Source organism: Trichosurus vulpecula, chromosome 9 (assembly GCF_011100635.1).
Source record: "Trichosurus vulpecula isolate mTriVul1 chromosome 9, mTriVul1.pri, whole genome shotgun sequence".
In the NCBI taxonomy this organism is placed as follows: domain Eukaryota; kingdom Metazoa; phylum Chordata; class Mammalia; order Diprotodontia; family Phalangeridae; genus Trichosurus; species Trichosurus vulpecula.
In genome coordinates this window covers 203369701-203392326 of record NC_050581.1, presented here as the reverse complement: position 1 = coordinate 203392326, position 22626 = coordinate 203369701, and the positions used below count along the sequence as shown (strand labels likewise).

The window sequence follows — 22626 nt, the reverse complement described above, 5'->3', positions numbered from 1 at the left end:
CAGGGGCAGAGAGATGGGGCCCGGCCCCCATGTACACTTGGCTAAGTGAGAACCATTTGTCAAGATTGTCAGCGTCTTGTCGATCGAGTTCAGCCGGGACGATTTAGGGGCGTGCACTTCACGGAAGGACGAAATCATCTGGATACGGAGCTTCTGGTTTTCCATAGGCATTTGTTTCTTCATTTTCCACAAATGTGAATTCAGTTTAAGTGATCCTCAATTTTCTTCTATATAATGGAAATGAAAGGCGGTGCAGGATGGACTGGGCTTGGGAATCAGGAGAGCCCTGCTTCTCACACCTGATTTGTGACCCTGGGCAAGTCACTTAACTTCTCACTATCATAGTAACTAGATAACTTGCAGGTAGGAAGGAGGCCTCACTCGGTGTTACCTACATACCTCGGGTGTCATATCCGAGGTCTGGCCTCCAAGACCCCAAGGATAATGCCTGCTACCTCATATTGTAACCTCTAAGACACTAAATACATGGTGGCTGAACAGACTCTTCTGGATTAGGGTGGATCTTGGAAGGATCCGTTTTTCAAATGCCAGCAGCTTCCTAATAGAGACTCTGTTAAGATCTTAGGTACAATATAGCTCAAATCTGGCCCCAAGTCAGGAGAGCTCCTTCCCTCTTGCATTTCTGGCAGATGTCACCTTGCTGTTAGGATCTTTCCAGGAGTTGGCCGTTCACTAGGTGGAGGAGCATCCTGTTCTGTTATTCAGCAGCTGTCCATAAAGCCATGTAGATGGGGAGCCCTTGTGGACTCTTCCTTGTTCTTCTTGCTGCTCCTGCTTCTCCTTGCCCTCTAGAGCACCATGATTTCAAGTTGCTTGTTTGGTCTAACAGTTATTGATTCAGTATTTATTAATCTTTGACCTATTGGATCTTTCAGGTGGAACAAGCCAAAGTTTTAATCAAAGAAGGTGGTGTTCAGTTATTGCTCACAATAGTGGATACTCCTGGATTTGGGGATGCCGTGGACAATAGTAACTGGTAAGCGCGCTCTTTGTCTCTGGCTTGCCTCGCTTGGGTTTTTTCAGGTGTCTCACGAAACCATTGTTTTTTACTCTCCGTTGCTCACGATTACTAAACTCAAAATGTACCAGGCCCCTTTTCTGTGGTGCTCAGTGACAGTTTATAGTAACTTTGTGAGAGGAAGGAATGTGTGCATTGTTACTCCCTGTCTGCCACCCAGTCAGCGTGCTGTTGTTGGAGCTATTGGTAGCTGTAGTCTTCAGCCTCCTGGATCTTCTCTTTCCTCTTCAAGGAGCTCAGCAGCTCAGCCGTTCTGGTTCCTGCTTACATCACTCCTCCCTCGAACACCCTCACCTCCCAGCTCCTCGACCCTTCACATGATCTAGTCTGCCTTCAGTGCACCTCACACACAGAAATGGTCATCCCCTTGACCATTGCCCGCGGCTTCTCCGCTCCCATGTCCATGAACTCTGCAGTTCCCTCATCTGATCTCAGTGGTTTATTATTCTTCACCCATAATTGCTCTCCTTGCGTACCCCACACCTTGCCCCCTCGCTCTGTCTCCCGTCTTTCCTGCTCATCTTTGAATTATCCCCACTCTCCTGCCATGACTACTACTCATGTTCTGCTGATTAAAGCCAGAAAAATCATGAAACCGTGCTGACTGGCTCCACTACCAGTTTCTTATGTAACCTCAACCGTGCCTTCGCTGCTGAAAGGCCATTCTTTTACGTCCTGGCTCACTCACCGCATCATTCAGCCAGAACTTCTCTTTCCAAAGTTACTGGTGATTTCTTGGTTGCCTAATCCAGTGGCCTTTTCTCAGTCCTCATGCTTTGCGGTCTCTGCATCCTTGGACACGGTTGATCACCCTCTTCTCTAGGTCTTTGCAACAGTGCTGTCGCCTGGTTCTCCTCCTAGGTTTTTGACCACCCCCCGCTCAGTCACCTTTGCAGGGTCTTTATCGAGGTTCCGTGTGCTTCTGTGTGTCCCACAGGACTCTGTGTTGACGTTTCTTGTCTCCCTCTGTACTGTTTCATTTGGTGATCTCATCAGCTCCCATGGATTCAGTTATCTCCTTATCAACACTAACCTCTCTGTTGACCTTCTGGTCTTGCATCTCCAGTTCCCTATTGGACGACTCAAACTGTCTGTCCTGTCCCCGTCCTGAGCTTAGCCTGTCCAAAACCAGAACTCCTCTTTCTCTCCAGCTGAGGCCTGCTTAGCCATCTTCCTTATTACTGTGGAGGGAACCACCACTGTCCTGGTCACTCCAGTTTGCAGCCTGTCATCCTCGATTCCCTTTCTTGCTGCTTACACATGAGCTGTTGCCAAAATCTTGCTGCTTGTCCCTTCCTAATGTCCCTGGTACAGGCCCTCATCTCCTCACACCTGCATTACTGCAGTAGCTTCTGAGGGCTCTCTTTGCCATAAGTCTGTCCCCACTTCAGCATATCCTCCATTTGGCTGTCAGTGGTCGTCCTAAAACTCAGTTCTCCCTTTCCCTCCCCATTTCACGATTAAATAGAAAATTCTGTTTTCCCTCCTGCTTTTTCAGGCTTCTTACACCTCGATCCGGCAGTGCTGGCTTCATGGCTATTCCATGAACAAGATTCCCCTTCTCTCTGGCCATCCTCCTGGCCTGGAACTCTCTGACTACTGACCTCCTTGACTTCCTTTGAGTCCCAGCTCAAATCCCACCTTCAACAGGAAGCCTTCCCCCACTCTTCTTAATCCTCAGCCTTCTCTCTGTGCATCATTCCCTATTTATCCTGCACATAGAGAGCCCATTTGTTCATATTTGTTTGCTCTCTCCTCCACTAGGTTGCAAGCACTTAAGAGCCTTTCTTTTTATCCCCAGAACTTGACCCAGTGCCTGGCACACAGAAGGTGCTTTATAAATGTTTATTAATGCTCTATTAAATGTGGAACTCATTTTTGTGCCTTTACTAAAAGAGTACATGAAGAGTAATTGCATGGTGGTATGCTTTGTCTGCCTATCTGCTTAAGGGAGAAGTGAGCCTTTAAATAATTTGTACACTTTTTATCCTGGAGGAGAGGAGATGTCACGCACCCTTAAATATGCCCGCACACACATTTAGATATCCAGTGGGAATAGAACCATGCTCATGGTCTTATTTTTCTTTATTCATTCTTCAGTTGGCAGCCTGTTATCGACTACATTGACAGCAAATTTGAGGATTATCTGAACGCGGAATCTCGGGTGAACAGACGACAGATGCCAGACAATAGGGTGCAGTGTTGTTTATACTTCATTGCCCCTTCAGGACATGGGTTAGTACCTTAATCCTTCTGTTTGTTTGTTTTCTTTGTCTTTGTGGCTTTCTGAGGATTGTAGCTGGCCTGAAAGTCTGCTTGGATGATCAGAAATCCTTATCTCTTATGAGACTTGAGCCAGATACGCTCAGTCCTTACCATGCTGAAGGAATGAATGTTTTGTTTTGCTTCCTAGAATATTGGTTGTGGGGCACATCCCTTTGTGCCTCAAATTCCATGATGAAATGGTGCTGAATAGAAACAAATGGGCATGCCCTGAGGAGGCAGGGAGGTGGCCCAGAATCTCTCTTTAAGCTTTCTTACGCTGGGAGTCTGAAGCTCGGTTCTGGGGCCCTGTGGGAAGCTCCAGATTTCTTTGTTCAAACTGTCCCAGGGAAGGGGGCAGAAAGAGTGTTCTACGCTTGAAGCAGCTATTTTGTATTGATTGAGATTAATCTGCATTTAGCAGAAAAGCAGATGGAGTTGCTTTTTCTCCCTGTGTGCCATTTTCCACAACACTCTCCAGGAGGTGGAACCTCTCTATAGTTAGTACTGTCTCATATCTCATTTTCTGAAAATATGAAAAACACCGAATTAGAATTGCTATAAGCCCTAGGTATGTCAGATTTTCCTAAAATGCCTCAGTGGCCCCAGAACAGTTCATAGTCATTGACAATTCAAGAGATCAAGTCTAAAACTTCTTCTGAATCTCTTGAATATTATCTGGATTAGACTAAGTGACTTTGAATTCAGTGAAAGGAAGTGATAACCATCTAATTTTTAGACATTATAGCTGGTTTAATCTATATTCTACCAATTTCTATCAGTAGATAAGAAGTTTTAGGCCAGAATGGGAGAGAATCAGGGCCAGGAGTTGCCATGTCCTTCATGCCACTTGTTGGCAAGGAATCCATAATCTGGCATTTTCAGGAAGCCGGTTCTCCTGAGCTCTGGTGAAGCTTGGCCAGTTACCAGTGCGCTCTTCCTGCTCCCCATGACTCCCTCAGTCTGATAACAACAGCTGGAACAGTAATAAAAGGAGGGTAGGGATAGAGGGCCTACTGTGTACCAGGCACTTGTTAAGTGCTTTAATCTTCATAACTACCCCAGGGTGGGTGTTGTGGTCTCTCTTTTACAATTGAGAAAATTGAGGCAGATTGGATGACAGGACTTGCCAAGGGTCACTGAGCTAGGCCAGATGTGAACTCAGGTCCTCCTGACTTCCAGCCCTGAGCTCTGTGTCCTGTGGCACCTCTGAATGACCATGGTGATGGGGAGGTTTGCCAGCACTTGGGAGCATTCTCATGTGGCCCCCCCCCACTCACCTATGTAGTCACTGATTGCACCAGCCGCCATGTGCCCTTCTGGGCTCTCGCAAAGTCCAGGGGATCACCAGTGAGGTGGCTTCTGTTCTCGAGGCTTCTTTGGTGCATCTTCCTCTTCTGGTCCTCCCATGAGAGCGGGGTAGCACATGGTGGGCGTCACTGCGTCCTTGCCATTCTGAGCAAAAGGAGCATGAGAAAGCAGCTGTGCAGTCACACTGACAGTCTGTCTTGCAGCCTCAAGCCACTGGACATCGAGTTTATGAAGCGCTTGCACGACAAGGTGAACGTCATCCCCCTCATCGCCAAAGCGGACACGCTGACCCCTGAGGAGTGCCAGCAGTTTAAGAAGCAGGTGTGCGGTGGGCGTGGGTGTGGGGTGTTAGGCCTCTTAGGTGCGCTTAGGGCTAGCATTCTGTGTCTTCCTGAGCCTGTAATAACCTGCGACTCCTCCCCTCCATCTCCCCAGCTGCCACCAGGAGCTGCATCTCAATCCCCAGGCCTTAAATGCTTTGCCTTTCCTTATCCCCCTAATTCTAGTTCCCTCTCTTGGGGGATTATTTCACATTGTGCACAGATGTGTACATCTTGTCTCCCTCCTGCTTTGTATCCCTGGAGCATGGCCCAGGACCTGGCACATAGTAGGTGCCTAATAAAGCTACATTGGCTCCTGGCTGCCTTCACTTGCCCCCTGCAGCTGCTTTTCGGTGCAGTAAAGCTTCCCTCCTTGTTTGCCTTTTTATTAGAAGATGCTCCTTGGCATGCTACAGGGATCTGCTTCCTTACAGAGTAGTTATGTGTCTTTTCTTGCTTAGTTTTTCTTCTCTCATTTTCTTTCTGAAGGTAGTTCTAACCCCCCAACACCCTCCCCTTCCCTAGTCCTCCATCCATCACCCACAGCATTAAGAACCAAGGACAAAACAAGCCTCACTTCTGGCTGTTGTTGTTGAGCCAAGCTAGCTCCTCTGGCAGCGCGCATTTGAAGTCGCTGGTTACCTGGAAGATTTATGCTTTCATCAAGGCTTCATCTTAAATGCTCTGTCATTCTTCAGCTTTTTAAAAAGTGTGTTATGTGGAGTTTTCCTTTGTTTATTGTCTAGGATGTAACCCATAATTGGATAGAATCCTCGAGTCCTGGGATTTCCTCTCAAAAAGATTTGTTGGAGAGGACCTGAAATAGCCCAGGCCTACCTTCCCATTTTACTGGGGAGGAAACCAAAGTCCAGACAAGTACTTATCCATTTGCTTCAGAATACACCAAAGAGGCAAAGCCTTTGCATGTTTGTTATGCATCATTTTGTTATATAAATTACATTATTAGGTCATAAGCCCATTTTGGAATAATTGCCTCTTAGTATAGTGACGTGCATTCGATGTTGGCCTTTATTTGACTCCAGAAAATGTCCTTGGAGCATCAGTCCTTATTTGCCCAGCCTGTCCCTATTGTTGTGGATACCCTTCATCCATCGAGGGGTCTGTTGTTGAGTCGTTTCAGTCATGTCTGACAGTTTGTGACCCCATTTGGGATTTTCTTGGGTACTGGAGTGGTTTGCCATTTCCTTTTCCATCTCATTTTACAGATAAGGAACTGAGGCAGACAGGATTTAGTGACTTGCCCAGGGTCACACAGTTAGTAAGTGGCCAAGGCTAGATTTGAACTTGGTCTTCCTGACTTCTGGCCCCATGCTCCATCCACAGTGCCAGCTAGCTGTCCAGTTTTCACATGATAGACACTTAAAATACATTGTTGACTTGGTATAATGTTATCTTATTTTTCATTCATTTCAATTTGTTTTAGATAATGAAAGAAATTCAGGAGCATAAAATTAAAATATATGAATTTCCAGAAACAGATGATGAAGAAGAAAATAAGCTTGTCAAAAAGATAAAGGTAAGACATTTCTAGCCTATATATTGAAATATTATGGCCTTTACAGAAAATCTGCATCAACTGTTTTTTCTGCCAGCAGATTAGGATTTCTCTTTTTAAGCCAGGCTGCTTAGAGATTTTCAAGGAGGGGCATGTTGTGTTCCTCTGCAGACGGCTTCTTTGACTGAGGACAGGTTAGAGAAAGAAAAATCACTTTGGGGTTAAAATGTTGTTCTTACAGTCTGTGATTCAGTTTGGAGTGACAAGGTTAGCATTTCTGGACCTTCTTCACCGAAGCTTGACAGGCAGAATAGGTCTGTATTTCTGACCCTTCTGGTTTTTTTCTCTCTCTTAAATCCTGGAGGAGTTTGATCCTGAAAGCTTTTACAGTCCTGTAGGTAGGTTCTTTACATTCCTGCTTTTCCTGGATGTGTTTGAGAACATTGGGTCAGTGTTCTCCTTGCTCCATAGCTAGAATGTGCCACAGTGGCTTCACATTGTTATCCTCATTTCAATGTTTGACCATCAGCACATGGTGGAGCGGCAGCTGCCGGCGCCCTGCGTACTGAGCGTCTTAGGGAGCTGGCTAGCAGGGGGGAGTGGTAAGTAAGGAAGATCTGGGCTGTGTCCTGAGGCTACAGTGTCCCTCTGGGCCACCACAGTTTGGAAAAGCTGTCCTCACAGGTCGGGGTGGGCCCAAACCTAGAGCCAAGGAGGCACCGTCTGTTGCTCTGGCACTGCCTGGGCTCCCGCAGACGGGCAGTGGGTGAGCCCCAGAGGTAACGAGTAAGCCGGGGGTGCTTTTCCGTGAAAGCTGCCACATGTGAGAGGTTTCGATTTTAGAGTTGCGGGCCTTGCTCCACCTCAGTGTGGTTTAGTGTCACCATTTTACTGTGCTTTAGTTTACTGAATTGTGTAAATATAAACCGGTCGTGGTAGAGCTGCCATTGTTTGCTGTTCAGAGCAGACTCCTTCTCCAGTGATGGAATTGTTTGGGTGACTGCCCCTACCCACCCTGGGTCCTGGGGGCTGGCGCTGCTAGAACGGTGCCTCAAGTCGACCGTCTGCTGTCCGCAGGCCTTCGTTAGAGTGGGTGCGGCTTCCTCACGTTGTATGTTAGGTCCCCATCGGAGCCATTGCAGAGACTACTCAGAGAGGCCTTTCAGTGTCCTTTCCATTGAACAATGTCATTTTGTATTTCTGAGGGCAACAGAACCATGTTTGAATAGCCCTGTTTTGTCTTTGTAGGACCGTTTACCTCTTGCTGTGGTTGGTAGTAATACTATCATTGAAGTTAATGGCAAAAGGGTCCGAGGAAGGCAGTATCCGTGGGGTGTTGCAGAAGGTAAGGTTTTCGTCAGCGCCCGTTATCTCTTATTTCTGTTTGTACAGGTGCTCCCCCGGTCCTGAATCTTACTGAGTTTATTTACATGATTCAAGGTTTACTCTCTTCTCATTTTTTGCCACATGTGTCCTGGGCATCCCTCGCTGTCAGAAAGTCGTCACTGCCCCAAGCTTGGGTATTTTGAGGTCACTTACGTGTTAAGTGGCTTTTTGATAGCGAGGGGGAAAATGTCTTCTCTGCATTTGTAAACCTCATTTGAAAGGGAAGTAAGGAGCCCTTGCCTTTACCTGCTGAATTCTGAGCCCTGCAGACTGCAGCCGCCCAGCTGTGCAGCACGGCAGCAGCCATTTTCCCAGTTCTAGCTTCCCAGTTCGTCGACAGAGACGAGAATAAGGAAGACAGCCTAGTGTAGTGGAACATAGCCCTTTACCCTCTACAGCAGAGGAGTTGTGCTCTATGTTTGGCTCCCCATTTCCACGTGAATGACGATCCCATGTTACTTGGGTAGAACTGGAGTTTTATCAGTGTGGGTATATTTCACTGATAGAAATCACCAATTCTTTATACTTTCTCATCCTCCTGCCTGGTTCGTTTTTTTTGGCGGGGGGGTAGGGGGAAGGCAGGGCAATTGGGGTTAAGTGACTTGCCCAAGGTCACACAGCTAGTAAGTGTGCCAAGTGTCTGAGGTTGGATTTGAACTCAGGTCCTCCTGACTCCAGGGCCGGTGCTCGACTCACTGCACCACCTAGCTGCCCCCTCCTGCCTAGTTCTTAAGGCCCTCCCCCATTCCCAGTGTCTCAGGGGCCCATAGGGCCGTACACCCGGCCCCGTTCTTAGTAAGGAAGCAGTCCACTTTATTTTCAGGTAATGTGTCCTAGGTGAGCTGTAATATAATTGAAAAAATGTAAATGGTGGGAGAAGTGTAACATGCCGACATTTCTTCTCATGAGCCTCTGGGTTACTTGTTCAGATTCTCCTGAGATGCTGGTGTTGAGTCATTTGTGTCACTGGCAGCTGGGAAGGTCTGGTCTCCATCCCACCTCTGACACTTCTTAGCTTTGTGACGACGGCTTGCAATGATGCCAGCCGTACTTTCGGGGTTGTTGAGAGGCTCAGCTGAGAGTGGGCCAAGTAGCCTGCAGGCCTTAAACTTGTTATTGTTCAGTCATATCCATCTCTCCATGACACCATTTGGAGTTTTCTTGGCAGAGATGCTGAAGGGGTTTGCTGTTTCCTTTTCTAGCTCATTTTACAGATGAGCAAACTGAGGCAAACAGGGTTAAGTGACTTGTGCAGGGTCACACAGCTAGTGAGCATCTGAGGCTGGATTGGAACTCAGGAAGATGGGTTTTCCTGACTCCCAGGTGCTCTGTGTAGTTATGGTGTTACCTAGCTGCCGTGACCTTAAAAGTGTGTGTGTGTGTGTGTGTGTGTGTGTGTGTGCGTGTGTGCGCGCATGCGCGCATGCGCGTGTGCGCATGCTTGTGACAGCTGAGAGCACTGCCTCGTGTTACCCATGAACGAGGCGGATCCTTTTTACCTCCTTCTGTTCCACTCCTGATCATGTTGGCTCTGCCACTTTCTTGCCTCTCCAGGAGCTCTTGGTAGCTGTGTGAAATGTGGCTTCTCAGGCCAGTGTTAGTGACCCTCCATGGCTTCGGATCATCTCAGTGTATCTCTTAGCACTTAACGTGGATTGTCAGCTCTGCATCCAGTCTCTCCTTTGGTTCCCGTAGACGGCACAGTCACTGCTGCCCCCAGTATTTCATTTTGCTACTTCTCTTCCCCGGAATCCCTTTCCTCATCCTATCAGAAAACGCACCGACTTTTCCTTCCAAGTCCCATTCAGATTCCAGCCCTTTGTGCATTCTTTCTTGCTCATTGTAGCTCTGTTGCTCCTACCCCCTTTCTGATCTCAGTCTAACTGTTCCTATTGATTCTGGCCTTGAAAACTATTGACTTCTTTAGTCAACAAATGCCTTAGCTGGCCTTGACCTTGTCTCCCAGATGAGATTGGAAAGCCCCTTGGTGTTAAAAGCTGTTTATTGTCCTTGTGGGTCACTCGTAATAACAAGCTCTGGCCTGTTAAAGTATAACAGAGACATGTCTCCATTAAAGAGAGCCTCTCAGGCTGTATTTTGGTGCATCAAATCAGATGCTTTTAAAAACTCAGTAAACATCATGTTTTGTCATTTCAGAGCATTGTGGTTGGTAGGCTCTTGAGGCATCATTGATAATGGTAGAACACTTCTGTAGTGATGTAAGGTTTGCTGTATGCTTTGCATTCATTATCCATTTTGTGCCTCAAAACAATCTTGTGAGGTGGGTAACATAGTAGGGATTAGTTCCATTTCACAGATGAACATGGAGCTCAGAGGGCTTAAATTAGAGGCCTGTGGTCACACATGTAGCTAAAAGAGAATGTGACAGTGCAGAAATGGCATTTGGATTTAGGCTTAAAATATTACTCCCTAAGGCTGGCCGCTTCCCCCAAGGCTCTGTCTGGGCTGACTCTTCCCTCTACAACTTTGCTCAGTGATCTGACCTGCGCCCATAAGGTAGATGACCCCACAGTCCAACTCTTCGTTGTCTTGAACAGTCTCAAGGCTCCAGCCACCTGCTGCACAGTTCTACCTGAATGCCTCCAGGAGACAGACTTCATTTTTAGATCTGCCTTTAAGCCTTCTGCCTCCCACTTAACTTTTTGAGCTTAATGCTTTGTGTTCCAGATAAATTGAACTACTAGCTGCTCTGTGGCACTGAATCATGCAAAACATCAGCTAGAAATGCCCATCTTGTTTTGCCTCTTGAGTTGGACTTGGGCAGCCTCTTAGGGGCCCAGACATGATTGGAAGTCATGGTCAAGCAGTTAGATGTAGTGATTTGGGGGACCGTCACCTCAGTAAATGAACCAGTGGTGTGATATGGTGGCCAGGGATGGCAAGTGGATAGTTGGCCTCCCTTTTGCCCTTGGTTGGAGCATTCCTGGCAGATTCTGTTCAGGTCTGTTAGGAAGGCCAGCCAGAGGAGGGAAACCACAGTAGAGAAGGACGTGGGGATCATGCCTTACGAGGACAGGCTGAAGGCCCCGGGCAGTGTAGGTGGAGGGAGGACACGATGGCAGTATCCTAGGATTCGAACTGTTCCAACTTGTTCTGCTAAAGAATGGTAGCTGGAAATCCCAGAGAAGCCAGTTTCGGCTTGCTGTCAGAAAGAACTTAACAAGAATTAGATTGATCGAATGAGAGTATGATTGGCTGTGCGAGGAGTGGTGGAGGCTGGATTTGTTGGGGGGCGAGGGGAAGTACTTAAGGAGGCTTCCTGTTCAGATGTGGCTGTCCCAGATTCCTATGGGGCCCCTTCGTTCTGAGATCACCTCCTGCCATGGCTTCGGATCCTGTTCTCTCTGGCCTGAGATTCCCTTCCAGGCATTTGCTTTCCGACTTTGTCCTCCTTGGGTTGTTCATTGGCCGGAGCATCAGCCTCCAGATGGAGTGGTTCTTGGAGAACATCTGCTCTCTGGCTTGTCTCTTCTCTCTCAGGAGGATCTGGGACGGCCACATTTTACATCGAGCTCTTCTCTGCTCCCATGCTTTTCCGTTCTCATTTACAAATGAACTTCACCTCTGAGCTAGCATTGCCTTTGGCTCTGTGTCTTTCTCCTTTGAAAGGTGATTAAATGCTTGCCTTTGGATCTCGTTCCTGGGGTGTTTGGCTGTTATGCATTGACTCAACTTTCTAATAAATGTGAAGAGCATCTTTTGTCCATTTCTGATTTTTCTGACTTGGCAGATGCCAGAAGTTCTTCATGAAGTTTGTTTCATTCTTAAAAATAATTTATTCAGTGTTAAAATCCGTCACTTTCTAGCTTCCCTCTTAAAGAGAATACTTAATGAGTCCAGGTGCGGAGGTTTGATAAGGATTGTCCATAAAACACCAGCTTTCTGCACAGTTTCATCATCTTACCTAGTGTCACCTCTGTCTTGCCTGGAAGCTGCTGAGTAACCAAGTACATGTGAGCTCTTGAGGATCTCCTCAAGCTCTTTCTTTCCTGGTTCCCTTCCTTTATTTGGCTCCTTGGGCAGGGCATGGGGTGAGATGACCAAGTGCCCAAGATAGCCTCTGGCCCACACCTCATGGCATCGTCATGGAGAGCTAGCGAGCCGGTGCCCCCTTTGCCTTTCGGCTTCATTGGTTGTGGGCCCCGCACAGGTTTGGTCTGCTTCCTTGTGTCTTGTGTCATCTTATTGGTCATGAGATGACAGTTGCCATTTAGAATGTGATGATCCTTAGTCTTTGCAGATGTGGGACTAGAAAGGGGTGCCTAGAGCTTGAGGCCTCTGGGGGGAAGGAAGGGCCTACGGGGGCCTAGGGTTTGGCAGCCAGCCTTCATGTCACAGTGGGGTATCCCTGAGAGGAGCCCCTCCCAACCCCCTGTGGAGCGTGGAGGATGCTTGCCTTCCTGTCCCGATTCGGCTTGTATTTCCCTTCTGAGTGCTGGCCTCAGTTTCCTCAGCCTTACAACAAGTGGAGTAAGACAAGGTGACCTCTGACATTGAAGGTCAGTTTTGTGGTCCTTGGGGTGTGATGAGGAAGGGCCACATCCTTGGGATCATGGACCCATTGAAGGGTTACTTCTTCCCCCTTTCATTTGCAAGAAGACTTCACTGTCGGCTTATATCCCTACCGGCAGGCCCCTCTAGAGCTGTGCCCCAGCCCGAGCTTAACTGTTTTGTCCTGTCGTCTTTGCACATTCGTTGAGTTAGTCATCTGAAATTTTCTGATTATCTTTCATGCACTCAGGTTTGTATTTTTCCCAGCACTATTTACCCTAAAGTTCATTGTGTAGGAAGCTTAAAGTTTGTTTCAATTATAACAAGGAATATCAGATCCTCTTCGGCTTTTCTTCCAACTCTATAAACATACTATCCTTTTATCTGAGAGAATGAAACCATATTAAATGACAAGCAAATTAAATGATATAGCCTGATCTATGGTAAGGGGAAATGTCTGCTTTCATTGAAGTATAATGCCCAGTAGGAAATGAAGGGAAAATGAGCTTGCCCAAGAGTAGGGGTTGTTTTTTGTGGGGTAGGTTCTATGTGGTGGAGTTGGAGGTCGCATGGAGATTGGGCAGTTTCAAACATTTCCCAAAGTAACAAAGCCATCCATGCCTTAGGTGCCATGAAGGGGATGCATCATCCATAGCCATATTCGAGCCAAAATTCTTCTGTCCAGCTGTGGCCTGGCATGGTGTTAGGTGAAACCATGTTTTATGAGAACAAGAGACATAGGAACAATGTTAGAAACAGGCAGTTGGTCACATGAGGTTTCGTTACTGATGTCGATTGGTTATGATGTGTTTGCACATTATGACACGGGAACCATGACTAGGATGGCCCTGGCACTGATTAAACCAAAGCATCTGGGTGTGCGTCTGCAAAAGCTGTGTCCTTCTGGGTGTTGGGGTCTTGCCGATACCATAACATCTAAATGGCCAATGTTGTGGAAAATTCAGTTGAGTTCCCGAGGTGAAAAATACATTCAAAGTACCTCTGTTCTCTGTCACCCCGAAAAATGTGTAAAGAGGAGTAGGAGAATCAGGTTTCACTTGCCTTCAACATTTTTGACTTAAGGTGTGAGCAGAGAAAGCCAGAAGACATTCGGCCTCATGATAGCTTGTCTGTCATCGAAGAGCAGAGCCAACGATCTTATTTCCTTCCAGTTGAACAGGGAGCTCAGAACTGTGGGAGGTCCTTAGTTTAAAAAAAATTGCTCGTCACCATTGTGTTTTTCATTGGGATATTGATGTTGCTGGGAAAGCTTAGTATTCCTGAGTGAATTTACTTTGTGTATTCTGTGTTTTTCCTGCAGTTGAAAATGGTGATCACTGTGATTTCACAATTCTAAGAAACATGTTGATAAGGTAAGTGTGAACAGTAGCATGGAATTTAAACAGATTTTTTTTAAAGGGACTGACTTCTCCAAGTATCAGTTTTGTTAAAAATGGGGGTGATGTTCATGGTGTGCTATACTGTTAATTAGTATATATTAATTGCATGGAGATGTTGTGATTTCTGCCCCAAGAGACTCCGTTCAGTTATGACATGAAAAGTAGCCCAGTCGAGAGTAAGTGGGTGATGCGAACATTAGATGACAGCTAGTCTTGTTGCTGGTTGTGCCTTTTCTGTATTGAAGTTGAAAACTTGAGGTCTGTGACTTTCTTCCGTAGTCTGAGACCTCCTTCCATGGGCACAGTGGAGCCCTTCAAGTCACTGGTTTTTAAGGCAGTATTTTTGGTGAGGAACTCTTTAGAACTCAGGTTAATTCTAGGAAAACAGCCATGGAAAGTGGTGGAAAGGTCAGTTGTTTCATTTGGAGACAGAGCCTGTGGTCCCATGCTCCGTGTCCTACCATTGTGTCTTCCCTGGGCCTCTTTGCTCATCCACAAAACGAGAGGGCTGGGCAACATCTGGGTTCTAACTGACGATTCATTGACCTGCTAGAGATTGGGTTCCAGTCTCTGATGTTCCATGGGTTCTCTGCCCCTTAGAGGCTCTCTTCCAATGAGAGTTGTTCATCACAGTTGATGTTCACAAGACATCTGTCACAGCCGTCTGGTTACCAAGGCCATGTGTGGATGTGCCCAGAGTTCTCCTTCCCCTCCATCGTGGAGAACATGTCCTGGGTAGAGTTCAAAGGGAAGAGAATGACTTTGTTTCTGCTGAAGCCTTCCAGATGTTCCTCCTTGTGGCTAAAACTGTACCCATTTCATCAAGGCCTAGAATACCATAGGGCTTGTGTAGTTGTTAAAATTTCTTGACCATTTAGAGGGTATCAGCCTAATGATAGATGGAGCATGCTTATTGTTGGACTGACAGCTCAGTAGAGGGATGCCCCCTGAGCTAGGCCATTGGTGCATCTCTTGGATGTGCATTGCAGAGGGACAGTGAGCCTAGAGTTGAAGAGCAGGAAGAGCATGGATTGGACTGAATTAGGTCGGAGAAACAGCCTAGGCCTTTCAGTGTTCCCAGGCTGAGAGTCTGGAGCCATTGGAATCTTGCCAGGGATACGGCATGCTCCGAAGAGCACTGGAAGAGACACTTTGTCGAGGCTGGAGCAAAGCATTCGATGACTTGTTCTTGTGGAGTGGTTAGATGTGGCTTAGTACATTGAGATTGATTCAGAACGGTCTGAATGGCTGGACTCCCAAGAGTGAATAGTCATTGAAGGGTCAGGGTCAGTTTGGTCGGAGGCCTCAATCGGTGTGCCCCAAGAAGCTGACTGATACAAATAAAATATGGCTTCTGGGGTGAACATTTACTAGTTCAGTAATATGATCCATAAAGATTTTGTCAAGTTGAGGTGGCGGGCTGAATCTAAGAAAATGAAATTTAATAGGAATACATGTGAAGGCTTATACTGGTTAAACTTTGGGATTTTTAAAATTATCCGAGGGCTTTAGCGAACTGAAAGCTCACTAAGAGATAGCGGGGTCGCATTGCCTCCAGGAAAGCTCATGTAATTTTTTGCAGGACTAGAAAAGCGTTCGGTGCCCTGTACTGTGCCTGGTTAGACCTCACCAGGGATGACGTATTCAGGTCTGGGCGCCATATTTTAGGAACGATCATAGCTGGAGAGCCAAAGAAGAACAGCAGGGGATGAAGATTAGGCAAAAAGACTGGTGATGTTTATCCTGGAATAGAGGAAGAGGGGACGTGACAGCTGTCTGCAAGTATTTGAAAAGATGTCAGATGGAGAAGGAAATGGCAAAGCACTCTAGCACCTTGCTAAGAAAACCCCCAAAGTGGAGGCCCAGAGAGTCAGACTGAACGATGACAAGAACACAGGGAAGAGGGGCTTGATCAGGTTTGTTCTAGTTAGCCCTGAAAGTAGTGGAGAGTACAGGGGCCGTCTCTTTAGGAGAGCTCTGGGCAAAGGCTCTGATCTCTTGCTGGAGAGATTAGAGGGTATTTGTATGGACTTGGTGGAGTCTGAGATGTCCTTCCATCCAGACCACGGGAGGACAGTCCTTGTGACAGATTTATCTGAGTCTAGTATTGAGAGAAGGGGAATCTTCTATGAAGTTTGGGAACTTAAGAGTTAGAGATTTACGAGCTCCTTAATTTGGGTACGGATTCTGTTTGACTCTGCATATCTTCCTCAAAGACTTCCTCTAGGGGCTCCCCCTAGTGGCTAGGAGCCCTCCTCACATGGGCTGCACACCAGCATCATCCAGGCTCTTCATCATTTATCCCTCCACCTCACTGTACGACCTGCCCAAAGTATTTTCCAAACGACAGCGATATCCTTTAACCTATTTTTCTTGCATAATTCTTTGGCCAAATTTGACAGACTGCTTACAACCACTGTGCTTCTCGACCTTGTCCTTTGGGTGACTTGGCTGTCATCGTCTTGATTCCAAGATTTATGTCCCTATGGTCCCACTGAAAGAATTGTTAAAAAGATGGGCCCTTGTTTCCAGGAGAAGCTTGGAGTCGTTAAAAGCACTTTTCCCAAAGTGTCATTTCAGCTTGTTCTCTTCAGTTCGGGGTGGGTCCAGCTCATGGTCCATCCAGAGTCCCATCCAGCCATATCCCACATGAGAGTGGGGACAGTAGACTTTCTCCAGGCATTTGTTTGCTCTGTGTGCCTCCATAGGCCCAAATCCTCTAGTAGGCTAGTCAGAGTTGTGCAGCTTGGTGTGGTCACCACAATGACATCATAAAAACAGGCAATCTGGGGAACCCCCTACCCCCAATCTTCAGGGAATCCTTTTCCCATCACGCTCGACCAAAATGGTGATAAACCTCTTTGCCAGGCTTGCACTTGCCTCTCTTATGCCTGGCCTGATATCAACAAATGAAGTATGATTTTAACATGGGCATGGGGAGATAAATCTTGTCAGCATGGTGCCTTAAGGTGTTTTGCCCTCCCAGCTCGAATGCCTTTTGACAACTGATGCACAAGCATAGTCTCCATTCTCCTTTAATTAGATTATAAAGAGGGCTGTCTGCTGTTAGGATGCTCCTAATGTATGCATGCAGGTTATTTGCATTAGCATTTTAGATGGGAGAAAGTAGGCACATTTGAGATGGCCAGTGTTGATATTCTCAGTTGCCCTTTTCAAGTTAGGTGATCCCCCTCACCCCCACCCCCCATCCTCTCCTTCAAATATTCTGATGCTCTGAGCCAGTGTGACATGGTGTGGCCTTGACTCCCTTTGTAGTGTACAGCAATGACATTCACTGGAGGAAGGCTCTAAAAAGTCAGACTTAGCCAATGGTGCTTGCCTACTTCATTGACTGAGGATTCCCAAATAATTCTGCTGCCTTGTGCACAGACATGTGATGTTGTGAGCTCCTGAGTCTCATTGGCTAGCCTTGCTCTGGAGGTGCCAGGGTCACTGGGAGCCGTGGGAGTAGGGTTTTCATGGGGTTCAGCCAAGTGAGGCTGGGGAGAGACTGAGGCTTGAACTTGATGCCACTATGTAAAGAGAATTCAGAAGCTGGAGTGATGGAGCTCAGTGGGCCTCACATTGCACTGATGTGGTCAGTGCTATGTTGGAACATTGCTTTCTGGGTTCTGGGCAGAAGTCAGGCTCTTCCTTTGCCCAGTTGGTTTCCAGAGGACAGAAAACATTTAATGTGTAGGGTAGTTGGTGCTGTTTGGGTGGTGGTCAGTGACAAACATCTATCACTACTTTTCTGTGACCCTTTATTTTAATCATTCAGTAGGCTAGTATTTATTAAGCTTCTACTTTGTCCCTGCTCTCAAGGGTCCCTCTCAGTCTAATGGGGGCAGTGTGTGAGTGGCTACAAGCCGCTGACAGGTTGAATTAGGAGTGGTCTCAGAAGGCAGGCACTGAGATGGAGGAGGACTGGGAGAGGCTTCCTGCATAAGAGGGGCCAGAGCCTAGGAAGCCCAGAAATGTGGATGAGGGGGAGAGTGAGGGTGGGGCTGGGCAGAGAGCTAGAGTACCTTGAATGAGGCAAGGTCCGGGGCAGTGACACTGGAAGGGGGAGGAAGTCTTAACAACTGGCCTTCCCCATATGTACAACCCTGTGGTAAGATGTCACAAGGCAGGTAAAGGAAATAGAAACAAATCTGTCTTTTAGGAGTTGACCCCAAAATACTAAGGAAACATTTCAGGTTAGTGAGACTGATCAGCAAGCTCGGGTGCTGATGGGGTAGAGCCTCCTGAGCAGAGCCCTCTCCAGCTCTGCTAAGCCAGGCTCAGTCATGGGCGAGGCCCAGGTGAAGCTGAAGGTGGACTGGCCCCCGCCGCTCCTAATGGAAGGTTTGCCATCCGTTTTTTCAAATATCATCTCATTTTATCCTCACGATAAGCCTGAAAGGTGGTAGGGGCTATTATCCCCACTTTACAGATGAGGGTGGGAGGAGTCTTAATGCCTTCAGCACAAGGGGGCTAACATTATGTTGCTTCTTCTGCAACTCTTTGTTCTTGTTAAAAGGAGATTGAAAATGACTGTTTGTTTTCTTTAGGAAAGGTGAACATGTGAATTCCTCATTAGAATCAGTGAACTCTTGTGTGATGCTATGTTTTGTCGTATTAGACTTGTTGGAGTGGTTTTCTTTCTAGTGTGCGCTGGGGGCCACGTGATACAGTAAGTAGAGTGTGGGACTTGGAGATGGAAAGCCCTGAGTTCTGCTGTGACTTCAGTGTGTGTGATCCTGGTTCCCAGCCTCAGTTTCCTCATCTCTATGACAGGATCAGTGATAGCATCTGCCTCCCTGGGCTGCTGTGAGGCTCACATGGGGCAGTATCTGAAAAGTGCTTTGCAAACCGTGAAGCTGGTCATCATCCTCGTCGGTGTGGTCTCTGTTGCCATCTGGGCGGGGGCAGGATTCCCAGGTTTTTCTGCTGTGGGTTGGACAAGATGAGCAGGGAGGTCCCTTCCAGTTTTGACCTCGATCCCATAATTCTAATTCTTTGGCAGTTGGTAATGCCCATATGATAATTTACGGAGTATAAGTTGATGAAAACCTTGTAACCCTAATGTCCCTTATTGGAAGTTTCACTGAATTTTTACCACAACAACTTACTGAGTTTACACTCGTGCGGTGGTAGGGGCACAGTTTGGAGAAGTAAGTGTCGATTGTCAAGCCCAGGGCTTCACTGCCTAAAGAGAACGGTGAGCCGAGCTGTCAGGAGTCTGGGACCCTCTGTTCTGCCAGTGTTGGTGAGAGCAGGGACCAACTCTCGCTGTCATCTTTATCGTGACAGAACCCACATGCAGGACCTGAAGGATGTGACTAACAACGTGCATTATGAGAACTACAGGAGCCGGAAGCTGGCGGCCGTGACATACAACGGTGTGGACAACAACAAGAACAAAGGGCAGCTGACCAAGTGAGCGGTGGGCTGGTGGGGGTGGAGGAGGTGGGGGTCGGGTTGCCTTTCCAGCCACCTCCTTCAGTGAGAACGTTGGCAATTCTTTTGTCAGGCCTTGAGCAAGACTGTTCCTCCTGCAGTATTATAGTTTAGCAAGGCTTTTTCCTACTGAAATTGCAAAGGCTTTCTAAAACTTCACTTGCCACTGTCCTAAGACATCCCATATCATGCAGTTCATACTGCCCCCTGCCCTGATTTCACTGGCAGTTCTTGACCTTTTCAGTTCTGGTTGGATAAGTTAATTCAGAGCAATCATTAGACTTCACCTAGTCCTGGTTCTTTTACAATTGACAGTGTCTTTTAAAGGGAAATGACTTGGCCAAAGCCACTTAGGAGTGAACAGACCTGGAATTCACACTTGAATCCTCTGGCTTCAGCCCTGAGGTGCCCTCCTCCTGGTACCCTCCTCTGGCTTTGTTCTGACATGGCCTTGCAGCCTACATGGCTGCTGAGGGAACCTGGCGTTTGCCTTTTTATTTGTCATCTTCTGCATGTCTGAATAACTTTCCACCATAGAGTGAGGGGCATTAGCATCAGGGTTGCCTTGCTTTTTTCTACATGAACTCTATGCCAGTGATTGTGGGACAGCAGGGCAGCCCTTGGTATCCAACAGGACGATAAGGGTGTATGCCCAGGGGGTCACAATCCATGCCCAGTCTCCACCCTTTCCATTGCTTTCCCTTCCTTCCCTGCATCTTGCCAGCTTTTCTACCCTGCCTAGCATCCTACAGAGAAAGATCAGGCAGGCCTGTTGTGGTTTATATTCTAAACCAGGCAAGCCCATCGTGGTGCATATCTTGTCATCTCCCAGGACTCTGCCTTTACCTTTTCCATCCTTGTTCTGGGGTTGGAGATGAAGGCTACCAGTGGTCTCTTTGCAATGATGCCAATTGGGAGAAAAGCCCAGTGAACTTTCTAAGTATTGTCTGAGGACCAGGAAGAAAAATGAATTAATTCACAAAACATAATTTACTTAAATGTTACTTACGGTTCTTTTTATGTGAAATTTAAGCTTTTTTTCTTGTTATCAATCAGAGCTATGCCCCTTGTCTCCCCTGTAACTCTCATTATCCACGTGAGCTTGAATGTCAGATGCCCCTTTTTATTCTGTTTTTTTTTGGGGGGGGGGGAAGGGAGAAGGAAAGGCAGTTGGGGTTAAGTAATTTACCCAAGGTCACACAGCTAGCGTGCCACGTGTCTGAGGCCGGATTTGAACTCAGGTCCTCCTGACTCTAGGGCTGATGGTCTACTCACCGTGCCACCCAGCTGCCCCAAGATGCCCCTTTAAAAAAAAGCCTCTCTTTGCCACACTCCAAATTCAGTCAGGATCTTTTCTTAGTTTGTTTTGTTTTGTTTTGTTTTTTGTTCAGACAGACATTTTTTTACTTCCCAAAAGCAAACCCTTGTTCCCAGATTGAATCATCCTGTTTTTCTGCGCTCATACAGGATCAAAACCCTCAAGGCGTTTCTGCTGATTTCCGTGAGGAAATTTCCATCATGGCTTCTGTTGTTTTTTACTTAAATTTATTTTATATAACAAAATAGATATAAACTTCTTTATATAATAAAGTAAATACCAATTTACTTCAGCTTTTCTTTTCCCTCTTCCCTAGCACTTTGCATTGAGCGCAGTAGGGCTTTTGTAATTCCTTTTCCTACTACAGTCCTAGGAACCTTTCAGCCTGAACCTGACTTTCCCCATTGAGCTGCCATTTGGGACTCTGCAAGGCTGGTTTTATTTTATGATTGACTCTAAAAAGATGATGTGCACATAAAAGGGGCCTTGTTACGCCCCAGTGGCAGGTGTGAAGACCCTTCCTCAGTCTTAATTTCACTTGAACCTTTAATCTACATTGCTGGGAATTTTGAAACATTTGAAGTATCAAAACAACCAGGCATAATTAAACCAACTTGGATTTTTGCTTTTTGTTCAGATTAAATGAACTGAAGTTGTATGTTTGGTTCGAGTTTATTGAGCAAGTTTCATGGTCTCCTGGAGGTCGGAGGCCCAGTCCTGTGTGTGACCCTGAGAAATCACTTGTAAGCTGGGCCTGCTCAGCTAGCTGTCACATGAGGAAACCAGTGCGATGGCCCAAGGCCCTCTTGTCTTTAGGGTTATTTGATTTTTGTGACTTGATCACAAAACATTCTCATCCTCCGAGTTTCTAAATAGAACTGATGATAAATTAGCAGAAATCGCAACACTGGCTTTGCTAACTGTTGGTGGCTGTTAACCAGTTTGGGACACCTCCAAAAATCCCGTTCCAAATGCGTTCTTTTCAGAATTCATGGGATTGATTTTTATTATTTTATGGCTGCTGCATTTGCTTCTTAAGCTTGTAAAATCTGATGTCCAAACCACTAATTCAACTTCTCTGTCCATTGTTACTGACCATCTGTTCCTCAGCCCATTCATTGGCGTTCTAGAGATCTCTGCAGCACTAGGTCACCCTGACCCATCTGACCTTACCTGCTTTCTCTCCTGCTCCCTTTCCCTCTGTTTCTGTTTCTTTCATTGGCCTCCTTTGCTCCCAAGGGCTGAATTAACAACCTCCCTGCCAGTGACCCATCTCCCGTCTCCCTTGGACATTCTGCAGTCACCCCTGACACACCATCACCTTTCCCCAAAGGCTCTCCTGTTCTTCTTTCCAGGCTGCCGACACCCTCCACTCACCTTCACTTGCTTTCCCCTGCCCCCAAATTAATAGTCACTGGATCAAAGCTTTAGTGGTGGAGGGTCGGGGGGAGGGGTTGGCCCTTGGGGGGCACCTAGCTCAGCCCCAGCCTGTTTTACAGATGAGAGAACTCCAGCTGAGCCAGTAACTGACCTCAGGCCCTCTTACTACCCCAGTGCCGGTTACTATGCCCTGGTAATAGGCATGCAGAGGCAGAGCTGACACACAGCCCTCCGCGGGAGCTTTCGTTCTCCTGGGGGATGCAGCATAGAGACAGATAGGAATATACAAAGTAGCTGTGGCAGGAGGGAGCAGATGGCCTCTGTTCTCATTTGAGCTGAGCCTTGACAATAGGGAACCAGGGGCTCTAGGAGTTTGGAGTGGACGAGGGTAAGCATGCCAGGCAGGAGGCTTGCACTGCCAAAGCATGGAGGGGGGAGATGGCATGGCATGTTTATCATCTGTACAGTAAGTTGGCCACTTTGACTAGAACACAGCACGTTTGATTAGCCTGGAGGGATGGGTATTCAGTCGGTTTCCACATCTTGATTCTCTCTCCCTAGTTCCCTTTCTCCTCCTTTGGCCACCGCCATTGGCCGCATCCTTCTGGTGGCTCTCCTAGCGTCCAGGCTCTTCCCTCCTTCCACATACCTGCCAAATGTACGTAGTAACAGCTACAGTAATAAAAAGAGCTAACCTTTCTATGGCATGTTGTCTTTGCTGAGTGTGCTGCAGCTCCCGT

General features: G+C 47.0%; 1 protein-coding gene across 4 annotated transcripts in view; it reads left to right on the top strand.

Annotated features, from left to right (window-relative positions):
- Positions 1-22626, top strand: part of SEPTIN7 (septin 7) — a 73422-nt gene that overhangs the window by 44200 nt on the left and 6596 nt on the right. For all 4 annotated transcript variants that reach the window (XM_036738031.1, XM_036738032.1, XM_036738034.1 and 1 more), the window contains 7 exons: positions 897-997; positions 3140-3274; positions 4816-4933; positions 6377-6469; positions 7697-7793; positions 13668-13719; positions 19042-19167. In XM_036738031.1, coding sequence (XP_036593926.1) covers positions 897-997; positions 3140-3274; positions 4816-4933; positions 6377-6469; positions 7697-7793; positions 13668-13719; positions 19042-19167 — 722 coding nt within the window. The remainder of the gene's footprint in view (positions 1-896; positions 998-3139; positions 3275-4815; positions 4934-6376; positions 6470-7696; positions 7794-13667; positions 13720-19041; positions 19168-22626) is intronic.